Here is an 11,601-nt window from a genome sequence, read left to right on the forward strand (position 1 = left end):
GTTTAATGAATGAACCTTGACCCTTATTTGGTTTCTTTTATTTGTTGAGCTATAAGAAATAAGAAATTTGATAGTTGTTATGCTCATTTCTTTTAACATTAGATATTGGTTGTATTGAATCTGACAATTGAAGTGGCATTATCCAATTTTGCTACATAACTCTTTTAGCTAAGCCTTGCAACGATTAAACAAACATGGTATACAACAGTCACAAAAACACATAACACCAAATATGAGATTATCAACTAAACTGTGAATCTCCTTGAACCATTACGTATTCTTGTGAATATGAAACATGTTTTTCTAAAATTAACCCTTTGTCATCATCAGAAGTATCATCAGTGATGTACTCACTACCACTACTACTACTTTCACTAATATTAAGTTCAACATGGCGAACTTGTATAGGTTGTTGTCCCTTTGTAGAACCAGGAACATGAATAGGTTGAGTTTGCTGGTTCGCAGCCAATGGTTCAATAGTAAATTTCTCCTTGTTCTCTTTCGGTAACCCAACATCGAGGTCTGCAAAACTGTATAACTGAGATGCCCGCATTTGTTCTTCCTGTGGGGCAGGTGGGACCGCACCTCGAAGAGGAGATGTACCTGCACCGAAATCTGGAGGGGCAAACGTTGTGCAGCTAATTTTATGTGCATATGACAAAATATCAGATAGATTTGAACTCTCTTTGCTACCGTTATCAAGTTTAGATCTTTTCAAACAACGAAAATCAGTGTAGTCATCAACTAGCATATCAAGGACTCGTTCAGCTTCTTTAAGTTTGTTAGCAAAAGTCAAAATGGAAGAATCTTTAGATTCGATTTCACCGGTTAGTTTCTGCTTAGCATCTTGAAGGTCAAGAATTTCTTGAAGTTCAGTAACCGCTTCAAACAGTTGAGACTGAAGCGTTGTGAAAAGCGAGATGATTTCTTTTGTACCGGCGTGACATGAGTTGTTCGATGTTAGGTTTTGGGTAGACAGAAACATAGGAAATGTACCACAGAGGGTACTGAGCCATCGCTTTTGATTAGGAGAAACTTGAAAAAGTTTCGTTGTTAAAGACGCCATTCGTATTAGGATCGATTGAGCTCTAAATAGTGGCGGAAGGAGTGGTAGTAATGGTAATGAGGTTGGATGCAGGTTAGGTTGATGTGACTGTGCAATTTGTGACGATAATTTGGGATTAGGGGTAATTTGTATAAACGGTGAATTAGGGTTTCGCAATCCGAGCCTAGCTGGCGATTGTATAATCTGATGAGGTATATTCTGTAACATTTTCAACTACCTCTATTTGCTGCAAAGCCAACAGAATATATACAGAAGTTGTAATCAACGATAAATATGTAATTACATCATACAACAATCAAATCATGGATCCAAAACTTCGAATCATGAATTGCTGAAATATATAAGAGATTCTATATATAATAAATCCACATTCAACTTTCAAAGTAATGATAAATTCGATAACGGACTTAGGGTTTGAAGTTCTAGGGTTACCTGATTTTGATAGAAGTATAAATGGTCGCCGGAGACAAAATACAACTTGTGTACGACTGGTGGTGAGCTGTTTTGGAGAAAATACTTCGCCGGAAGTGGTACCGGAATTGCAATGCCGAACAAATCAATTTGATCGAACTAGTTTTCGAACCCTCGCTTCGCGCCGGGTTCGATTTTTAATGTATTTTATTGTTTTTAGTTACGGAGCCTGCGAGTGAAATATCAACATATATGAATAATACCCTAAATATTTAGCGTTTTTTTAAAAGTGTCCGTTTTGTGTATAGTTAGTGACATTGTGTTCATAAAATTATTTCGAGTTTAAGTATAGTGTCGGAAAAATTTAACTCGTTGCGAGTGAGAAGATATGACCTGTTGAATATTTGAGTGGGGTTTATTTAAGATATTTTATGAAAATTTTGATTTGACGCTTTAACCCCTTATGTTGGGGGTCGATTTTAATTTTTGAAGAAAGTGTGGGGGGCGTTCGTGGCGTTACATGAAAGAAAGAAGGGAAAAGAAGGGAAAAGAAGGGAAAAAAAAGGGTGAAAAGACGGAAATAACTCTAATACTGTTAATAAGTTTTGTCTAATAGTTAATATGTTAATATGCTAATGTAGAAGAGGCGAGATGGACTACTATATAATTTTCACCCATAACTTTTATCACTGAAATGCAAATATCGTCCCTTAATATATGTAATTAGACAGCTCTAGTCCTTATAATCTTAGTTTAGTTGAAACATTCCCCATCTGAAAAATCACTTTACATTTTGGTCCGTTTTGACTAAGGGTGGGTTTGTTTGCCTCTTAATGGAATGGTTCAGCACTGAATGCTGAACCATTCAGCATTCAGTGCGTTTGTTTCTCACCTCTGAAAGACATATGGTGCTGAATGGTTCAGAATTCAGCGCTGAACCATTCAGAGATGAAACACTCTCTTAACCATTAAGAGCCTAAATTATCCATATAATTCTCCTCAAATCATATCCAGATCACCTAACTAACAAGTATATTAAATTTTTTATTCATGTCACACGTTAATAAGGTAGTTTTAATCAGTTCATATCGTTCATTCTAAATGATTATCAAACAGCTTATTTTCATTCAGAGCAAACTTTATTCAGAGGCTCTGGACGATTCAGATTCTGAATCATTCAGCACTAAATCATTCAGTTTTATCAAACGCACCCTAAACTTCTAACCGAACACTCACAGTGAGTACTAGTACAACTTTTTTTTTTTTTTTTTTTTTTTTAACAGCCAAAGAATAATTTAATCGTGATGAATATCTGGTTTTTAGTAGTATTGTGCAATAGTAGTTATAATGCTTACCATAAGTTAAACATTGATAATTTGTGTGATCAAGTTATAACTTAAGATGAAGTTATATATCTGTTGTTACATATTAACACTACCTAATCTGGAGAGAGATTAAGTGTGTTTGAATAAGAAAATTCACAAAATAATTGCTAGGAAGTACTACTCTGTGATACAACATTTAACGTAAACAGCAATATTTCTACCATTGAATTGAATTTGATAAATTCACCACTACTCTATGATGCAACATTTAACGTAAACAATGATATTTCTACCATTAAATTTGATAAATTCACCACATTTGTGAATTAACTACTTATTAAAGTGCTCAACGCACATTTGTGTTGTATTTATCAAAGGTAAAAAGTATCAATGACTATTTAGTTTTAACTTAATGGTAGGTTTGACCATTATTGAATAACAAGTATAAGTATAATACCTCATTTCACATCGGATAGAAAAAGAATATATTAGTCCTTTATAAGCTAAAAGTTGTGACTAAATGATATCTCCCACCATGATTTTAGTTGTTAACCTGGAGATACCCGGTTAGTCCAATGCTTTAGTTTGTGAGGAGCGATTGTCTCTCGGGTGGCGACGGGCACTCGGCTCGTACATCTCTTGAGGCCGATTTAAGGGTCATTTCATTTGGTATCAGAGCCATAGGCTTCTCGGGGTGTGACGGACACTGTTCATGCATCTCCTGGGGTATACTCGACGTACACAATGCTCGTACATCTAATGGATACCAAGAATAAAATGAAAGCAAACACTGACTTTTGACAAGTTTTTACAACTTTAATTTAGTTTTGAGCATCCCACATTTAAACCTAGCCTTTTACACAAACTAAATTAAATTAATTCTACATGCAACTTTAGTGCATTAAACAAAAAAAGCTACCATGAAAACAATGATGTCATCTCTGCACTTGCTCAGCTCCCTGACCCCCGACTGAAGTAGCCGCACCAGCATTACTTGTCGAACTGTTTTCAGCTGGTGGTGGGACCCCCCATTTGCTTTCAGATTCAAGAGGCTCGAAAACATGAACAGCTCCATCTGACAGCCCCAACGCGAACTGATTCGGTTCTTGTGGGTGTGCAGCAATTACCAATGGATGCACATTTGCATTGCTGTAAAAGAAAATACAAAAAGTTTGAAACTTTGCACATTTTGTTAACCCATTTTGACCATATAATTGAAACTTGAACAAAAAGGAGTACATATTTGACCAAAGATATAAAACTTGCACAATATTAGAAACAATTATGATGAATATTTTATGAATCTTAAAATAATACCTAGGGACTCTGGGAGAAAGATATGCAGAAGGATTGATTCGACAACGCAAACGAAGATTAGAAGCGGTGAACACGCACACAGTAGCATCCAAGAAACTTGCATACACCAGCTGACTATCGCACGAGAACATTGCGTGTGATATCGGGGCAGATGATGCCAGCCACTGAAATAAAAAGGATTCAGACAAGAGAAAAGAAAAATTAAATTGGCAACTTTGGCCCATTTATTTACAATTGGGTCGAATTCAGTTATGTTCCAGCTCTACAACAACTAACATAATCCAATACCGCCGAAGCAAAGGTAGCATGTACCCGTAAGTAATATGCTAAAACAACCTGTCATGACCCTAGAAAATATTAAAAGAACAGTAATTAATTACCTGTTTTACACATTCTAGTTTTGTGGTTTCATAAATAGCGAGTTGTGTCTCATGTACAACAAGGAAATGTTTCTGATCATTATGAAACTGGACTCGGGTGTCGGATTGTGCAGATGGCGTTCTTCCCGGGGGAAGCTGCAAATGTTTTGCTTTTTGCTTTTCCCATCCATCAGAACTCCATACACAAAGCTGAAAAATTAAATACATCAACAAAAACAAAAACTAAAATTCGCCGAGCCATAAGAACATTATATTAGTAGCAAAATTTCAAGTTCTATGTGATGTCATTGATTCTACTAACCTGCGCATCTGACCCAGATGAGACTAACACGCCAAGTGCGTGAGAAAAGGCTAGACCCGTGATTCTTTTTGAGTGCCCTTTAAGTTTGCTTTTAACCTTCGATATCAAAACGGAAGGTTAGTTTTTTTTTTTTTTTTTTTTTTTTTTTTTAATTTTGAAGGAAAAAATTGTGTGAAATTTCTTTACCTCATCCACACGAACGTTATATATTTGGATGGTCGAATCATCCATTCCAATAGCGATTATATTATTGTCCTGTGGATGGAACGCAAGAAACGTAGCTGCTGGTGGCGGCGGCATGAAAGTTGTCATCGTCTGCATGACATAGATTTTTAAGGTCAATCACTAAATAAAACATCAAACAAGAGACGTCGTAGTTACTATGTTTGAACATTTGATATCATTACGTACCTTGAAAGTCATCATGTTGAATAAAGAGATTTTTCCACCTGAAGCGGACATTACGTACGAATCGTTTTTGGACAACGCAAAGCAGGAGACAGATTCTTCAGGGTTGGTTTCAGCAACGTCGTTTGTCATCAAAATCCCACTTGCAGGTTGCCATAACTGAGGCGAAACACTCGCCGTTGCCTGCAGATATTTTTAAGTTATTATAAATACGCCATTTTATATATTACTAAAATAAAATTAATATTTGCACTCCTACCTTGCCGTTTGAGTTACGCTCACTACGCTGCCATTTCCATAACAGATGAATAGCATTTGATGCTAATGCCAAAATAGCATTTCCTGAATTTGTATATATCAATCTTGATATCTGCATATTTGGCATGTAACAAGTGATAAGAAAATGCATATAATACATTGTTTAAATGTGTCATTAAATTATAGAGGAGGAAATTCGACCCATATACTTATGAACGGGTCGAACAAGTTATCTGTAATCAAAGCTACTATTGTAACATTTACCACAATATCATTTTTATTTAATTATTACCCTACAATTATCGTCATAGCTATATCATAAAGACGATATACCTTTGTCACTCTCATGTTTTCCGGGAGTTTAAGTGATCGAAACTGAGACGATTCACTTATTTCAGTCAGTTTCCAAATCTTCGATTTATCATTTTGTTCTTCATTGATTCTTGGTTTCACATCCGAGATAGAACCTACAGAGCCAACCCTTTCCGCTAATCCACCACCGCTAGCGGCGGCGGCGGCGGCAGCAGCTGCCGTTAGTGCGTTTAATGTAGGCTGCATATGATTATACAATTAACATATTAACATAAGCTAATACATCATGAAAAGGCGAAATTATTATTGACTATAAATTAATATTAGGTTACCTTTGAAGGTTCAGGGGCTCTTGAAGCAGCATCGTAAGAAAGGTTTTCAAAAGTTCTAAGTAATCGAAGACCATCCGAATTTGCTAATATTTTGATCCCATTTTCGTTAGTAGAAACAGCCAACAGAGTACCATCTTTGTTAAATCGTATACGTGGGCTCGCCTTCATATAGAGTCAAAGAGACAGATTTATTCTAATCAGTAATTCTCGAAACTTATTTTTTGAAAAAGGTAACAACTTTGGTCCATTCGCTCATGAACGTGTCAATTCGGGTCATGTTTTATGGTCTAGGCCAGGCTTTGAAAATAAAAAAAAGTTAACTAAAATGAAAGCGGGTCACAAGTAGCCCAAAGCCGTATTTCCCATGCTTCAAACCTCATGAATCAGTTGTACCATTTTCATAATCATATTTAAGATATTAAAATATATAAAATTTACAAAAAAAAAAAAAAAAAAAAAAAATCAGATAAAAAGTGTTTCAGGTTAACCCAATCTGACTGGCCTATGTTGACCCATAATCGAACAATTTGCCACCTATACTATTAAATGAGATGAGATGAATAGTAATTACCGGAAGACCTCCATCAGCCTCGACGCTAGTTAACAGTTCATCATTATCCATATCCCAATATTTGATAGAGAAATCATCACCCGCTGCCAAAAACCGATTTTTAGTCGTATCAAATTGCACGACGCCTAAAGATCGTTTACGGAATCCAAGATACTTTCTTTTCACAGCTCCTTCACTTTCATTCCATTCTACAATGTGTGACTCCCCTTCTTTGCTTGTCCCACAAGAAAAAAGTCTAAAATAATATAAATAAAAGTCAATTTATTAATTAATTACGATATATTGAAATATATGAGGATTTTGAAAAGTGAAAAAAAAAAAGATTCAATTGCAACGTAACCTTGTTCCATCAGCACTATACGTCATTGTTGTGCACCAACGACCAGGAGCTTCGTAATCAACACGAGATCCCATGTTATCGTATAACCATGCTTTTATCTTCCCATCAAGAGCCGTCGAAAATATAAACTGCGGCCAAAAAAACAGCAGAAAATTTAGTAACAGAAAACGGCAGAAAATAAAACAAATTAGCAATTAGTTACCCGAATGTTTTCTTTGTAATGAGGGCATACGGAGTACACTGGTGCATTGTGACCTTCAAACGTGTACTGTTTCGCACCAGTAGCTGCATCCCAAACCTATAATCACAACAACAACAAAAAAGGTATAAAAAGAGATAAATATGTAATATTGGATGCTGTTGACTATGAATGTATTCTCAATAAACCTTGATGGTATTATCGTCCCCGCAAGTTATAAAACAGAGCTGTTTATTTGGATGTGCGAATGCAAGATCATTTACTCCTCCAACATGAGCATCGATCTATAATAATTTAAATAAACCAACGTCACTTAAAATTTTTATCGTTTTCAAGAAGAAAAAAGTCAACAGAAATGAACTATATGTACCTCTAGATGTTGTCTCACATCATCGCTACCATGATATGAATAGATTTGTACAATGTGCCTCGAATATGCAACTCCTGTTTGCATAAGGTCATTAGGATTGGGTTAATTTGGACTCTATTTTGTCAACAACGTGTCAAAAACAAAAATCTTGCTAAAAGGGGAACGTGTCGAACTAATCAAATTGGGTAAATGTGGTGAAGGTCGCCCAAACTCCGTAAGTTATTAGTATGCATCCAAAGGGTATTTAAAGATAAAAATTATTCTTGTAACAGTTTTTTTTTAATTAAACATATTAAAGAAAGATGTTATTTATCTATAGAAGAACTTAAGTGGACGTGAAAAGTGTTGCAGCTAGACCTAGACTAACTCGCCCATCTTGCCACCTTTTGACCTGTGAACCAAAACCAGACTAACCCGCCCATATTTCCACCTATTAATTATGATTAGCTGTAGTAAGACTTACCAAACAACGAACCATCTGGACTCCAAACTACACGATTTACAGACACACCAGGATCTTTTACAAGAGCAGCCTAAAATCAATAAAAACATAACATTTTAGTTATTGAAAAATACCCCAAGATGATTAATTAGGCGTATTCATACCTGCAAAGGGACTGAACACGCACTAAGATCCCAAACTTTGAAATTTTTTAGAACCAACTTGTCTCTTGAACCAACTTCCCACAATCCAATATCACCGACGTTTGTTCCAACTGTCGCATCGGTGTTATCAAGCTATAAATCAGTAATTACTAAATTAAAGACAAAAAAAACAAAAAACAAAATAATGTCGATCATTGTACCTAATAACAATGTTTGTTGTATAGGATGAAAATCCATGCTCATAGGATTTGAACCTTGATTCAAAATCCGTGCAACCGTCTTGGGCAAGTCGTCAGACGGGTTGAACGCTTGACTATGGCTAGCATGACCCGTGAATGACATAGGCAACGCGTTGACCGGAAGGTTGACCTTTGTAATTAACATGGAAACTATTAATAACATGCTAAATAAAGAAAAATAACCATAGTATCCTTTTAAATGATTTAGTTCTGAAATGAAATTACCTCACCGGTTAAGCCCATGGTCCTCATTCGTTTACTCACATGATCAGAATCACCGGTTAAGTCCAAAGAAGGGTTTGTTGGTGGATTTCTCTTTAATGCAGCTGTAGGACCCAAGTTACCGGACATAGATGTAGCACCGAGACCAATAGCACTGCTAGAGACGTCTGGATGAGATATTGCAGGTGGATTCGACATCCAACCGGCAAGGGGAGCCGGAACTTGAGCTGGTGCGGGTTGAAACGGCTTGACATGACAAAAAAAAAAGTAAAAATTAATCAAATAAAGTTTAATGATTTAAAAAATATTTAAGAGAAAAAGTGCATAATACAAACCCCATGTGCCCCTAAAGGTGGAAAGCCTCCTGCTTTTGGTAATGAACCAAGAATTGGATTGTTTGCAGGTGATGGAGCACGTGCACCGTTTGGTTGTCCACACGAATGGTCTACAAACAAAGTTTTAATATCGGGATTCGGCCTAGGCGTTTTACAAAGTTGGTGTTGCCAGTTTAAGCTGCAAAGGCACAAACTTTATATAAATTATCGCGTAAAGAACTAACATACGACATACAACATTCAAATGTGGTGAAAATTTTCACCTTTGATTTATGAGTGTTCGAAGCCTCGAATTCTTAAGGTTAGGAAACTGCAATTTGTCACGAAACAGGGGATTTGCTTCAATAAGCTTCTTGAGCTCAACCAACATTATAGCCCTAGCTGATTTCGTATCTCCGTATTTAGAAAGCTGTTCATTCTCCCTAAAGTGCAATCCGAATAAACATTTAAAAACCAATTTAATTAATTTCTAAAAGATCAACATTTCAGTTAAAGAAAATACCTAAAATTCTCCAAAGTCAACAATTGAGTAATCTCCTTAAATAGTTCTTCATTAAATGATGCAAACACTTTAAGATCCTTCACAAGTATTTCAACGGCTTTTGACCGATCATGCCTATATCGAACATAAAATTGATCAAGTATACTTCATTAATCAACAAAATGCACATTTTGATCATAAAGTTTCTAACTTTTTGTAGTTAAAGGTTGTTTCTTACTTATCCAATGCTTCAAGATACTTTTGTTTTCTGATTTCGAAAAAGATCTTCATCGAATACCGATTATCGTCCACTTTCGTAAACCCAGAAAGGTACTTTTCAACCTCATCCCAATTCCCATTATGAACCTCATCTTCAAAATACTTCATGTTAAAGAAAAACCCTGATTCTTGTTCAAGCCTAATCATAATACCCACAATGATTAAACATCAAATTAAACAACTTTACTTATTAAAAATGCATTCTGATCGACAATTTACCATTTTAACTACACAATATAAAAAATAAAACACTTACTTATGAACAGTTCCTTTGAATTTTTCTTCATCAAGAAACTGTAAAATCAAGAACACGAGCTCTCTACTTAGAGACGACATTGTAGCTCCACCGTTGCTAAATCTAGTTAATTATCAAGACCCAGATCTATAAATAAGCTTCTAAAACGAAATCATTAACATAAATTACACGGCATTACGTATTTAATTAAAAATTTCATTTTTTCAATAAATATAAAATCCACATTTTCTTTTAATTAAACACCAATAATAACTATTTTAAATATAAATAATAAATAAATTATATAAATAATTATAAAACAAAAGGACAGAACACCCCAAAACTAGATCTTTAATAGCTGACCTTATGAAAACTAACCGAACCTAAAAACCTAAATATAAAAACATTCTATTTATGGTTTACTTTAGATAAGCATGCACCGACAAATATGAACATGAACAATAATAATCATTATTAAAACGCAGTTAAATAAAATATTAATTTATTTATATAAATCTTGCTAATTTTTTGGTGTAGCAGGTAAAAGAAAGTTGCTTTATAAAAACCACTGGGAATCGAAGATACAAAAGATAAGCGGTACAAAAAAGCAAGTCAAAAAACAAAATAATTACAAGTATAATTTATATAAAAATATAAATATAAATATAAATATAAATATAAATATAAATATAAATATAAATATATAAATATAAATATATAAATATAAATAATAATTATATATTTGAAGAAACCCAGAAAAAGCTTAGAGAAAGCAGCTTACCAAGATCGATTTATGATGAAAACGAAGAAGCTGTTGATGGTGAAAAAATACAGAGCTTTCTCTCTCTGTATATAATTATTTATATACTTTTCCTCTTTATTTTTTCACTTTCTCTCTCTATCCTATCGTTCGGAGAAAATAAAAATACAGAAATGGCGAGTTTTTATAGAAGAAGGATGATAAGTAACCGTGCTTATCATTTATACGAGGAATAATTTATCGGAATAAAATATTGATGGAATTAGGACAAGTGATAAGTGAATTGCACGTGGGACCCGTTAAACCGGTTGGGAATCACGCGCTGACAGCTGTACTTCAGCTTGGCTTGACTAGGAAGTAATGTTAGTCTACTTCAGCGCCTACGGTATCCCACACATCTTATCCGTTACTTTCACTTTTATTTAGAGATGGACGGTTGAGATTTGATTAAATGTCTAGGGTGTTACTCACCGGATCAAATGGTTTTGCTTTGTGTTTCTATGATGCTGTTTAAAAAACGACAAGATGTTATTAACACGAGAGCAGTTTTTAAATTGGGGCTGGTAGGTAATTTTATTACGAAACTGCCACCCTTTGAGATGGTAGCCACGAGATGAGAGAATATCGTGCATGAGAACTTGGAGATACTTTGGAGTTAGGCCACTCAGCTTTTGTGATTTTTCTATCACTGTCTAATTTAGATTCTTCCTTTTCGAGTAAAGGATTATGATATTTCAATAGTAAAAATTAGACAAAATTGTTAAAATATTTCATAATGTTTACACGTTTACTTAAATATAGTCACTCATAATTATAACACGTATTATCAATCAATTACTAAATTTATGTTTTGA

The 11,601-nt window shown here is 34.7% G+C and overlaps 2 protein-coding genes across 4 annotated transcripts; both read right to left on the minus strand.

Moving 5' to 3' along the window:
- Positions 1 to 241: 241 nt before the first annotated feature.
- Positions 242 to 1,823, minus strand: LOC139848515 (mediator of RNA polymerase II transcription subunit 4-like). Its single transcript, XM_071838244.1, has 2 exons — positions 1,499 to 1,823; positions 242 to 1,292 (listed from the first exon to the last, which is right to left on the minus strand). The coding sequence occupies exon 2, from the start codon at positions 1,271 to 1,273 to the stop codon at positions 242 to 244; it is 1,032 nt and encodes a 343-aa protein (XP_071694345.1). The 5' UTR covers positions 1,274 to 1,292; positions 1,499 to 1,823.
- A 1,757-nt stretch (positions 1,824 to 3,580) lies between these two features.
- LOC139848408 (protein TOPLESS-like) lies at positions 3,581 to 10,898 on the minus strand. Of its 3 annotated transcripts, none has more exons than XM_071838146.1 (24): positions 10,769 to 10,898; positions 10,009 to 10,110; positions 9,712 to 9,891; positions 9,495 to 9,608; positions 9,256 to 9,414; positions 8,993 to 9,170; positions 8,661 to 8,903; positions 8,397 to 8,565; positions 8,197 to 8,306; positions 8,054 to 8,123; positions 7,591 to 7,664; positions 7,409 to 7,504; positions 7,224 to 7,319; positions 7,022 to 7,149; positions 6,682 to 6,916; positions 6,111 to 6,272; positions 5,800 to 6,018; positions 5,468 to 5,578; positions 5,212 to 5,391; positions 4,987 to 5,115; positions 4,801 to 4,896; positions 4,500 to 4,688; positions 4,120 to 4,283; positions 3,581 to 3,951 (listed from the first exon to the last, which is right to left on the minus strand). In XM_071838146.1, the coding sequence occupies exons 2-24, from the start codon at positions 10,086 to 10,088 to the stop codon at positions 3,738 to 3,740; spliced, it is 3,396 nt and encodes a 1,131-aa protein (XP_071694247.1). In that variant the 5' UTR covers positions 10,089 to 10,110; positions 10,769 to 10,898; the 3' UTR covers positions 3,581 to 3,737. The 3 variants fall into 3 exon arrangements, with proteins under 3 accessions (XP_071694247.1, XP_071694248.1, XP_071694249.1); XM_071838147.1 differs by having other exon boundaries at positions 10,009 to 10,148; positions 10,769 to 10,892; XM_071838148.1 differs by having other exon boundaries at positions 10,009 to 10,134; positions 10,769 to 10,876.
- Positions 10,899 to 11,601: the final 703 nt, after the last annotated feature.

Source organism: Rutidosis leptorrhynchoides, chromosome 5 (assembly GCF_046630445.1).
Source record: "Rutidosis leptorrhynchoides isolate AG116_Rl617_1_P2 chromosome 5, CSIRO_AGI_Rlap_v1, whole genome shotgun sequence".
NCBI classification, from domain to species: domain Eukaryota; kingdom Viridiplantae; phylum Streptophyta; class Magnoliopsida; order Asterales; family Asteraceae; genus Rutidosis; species Rutidosis leptorrhynchoides.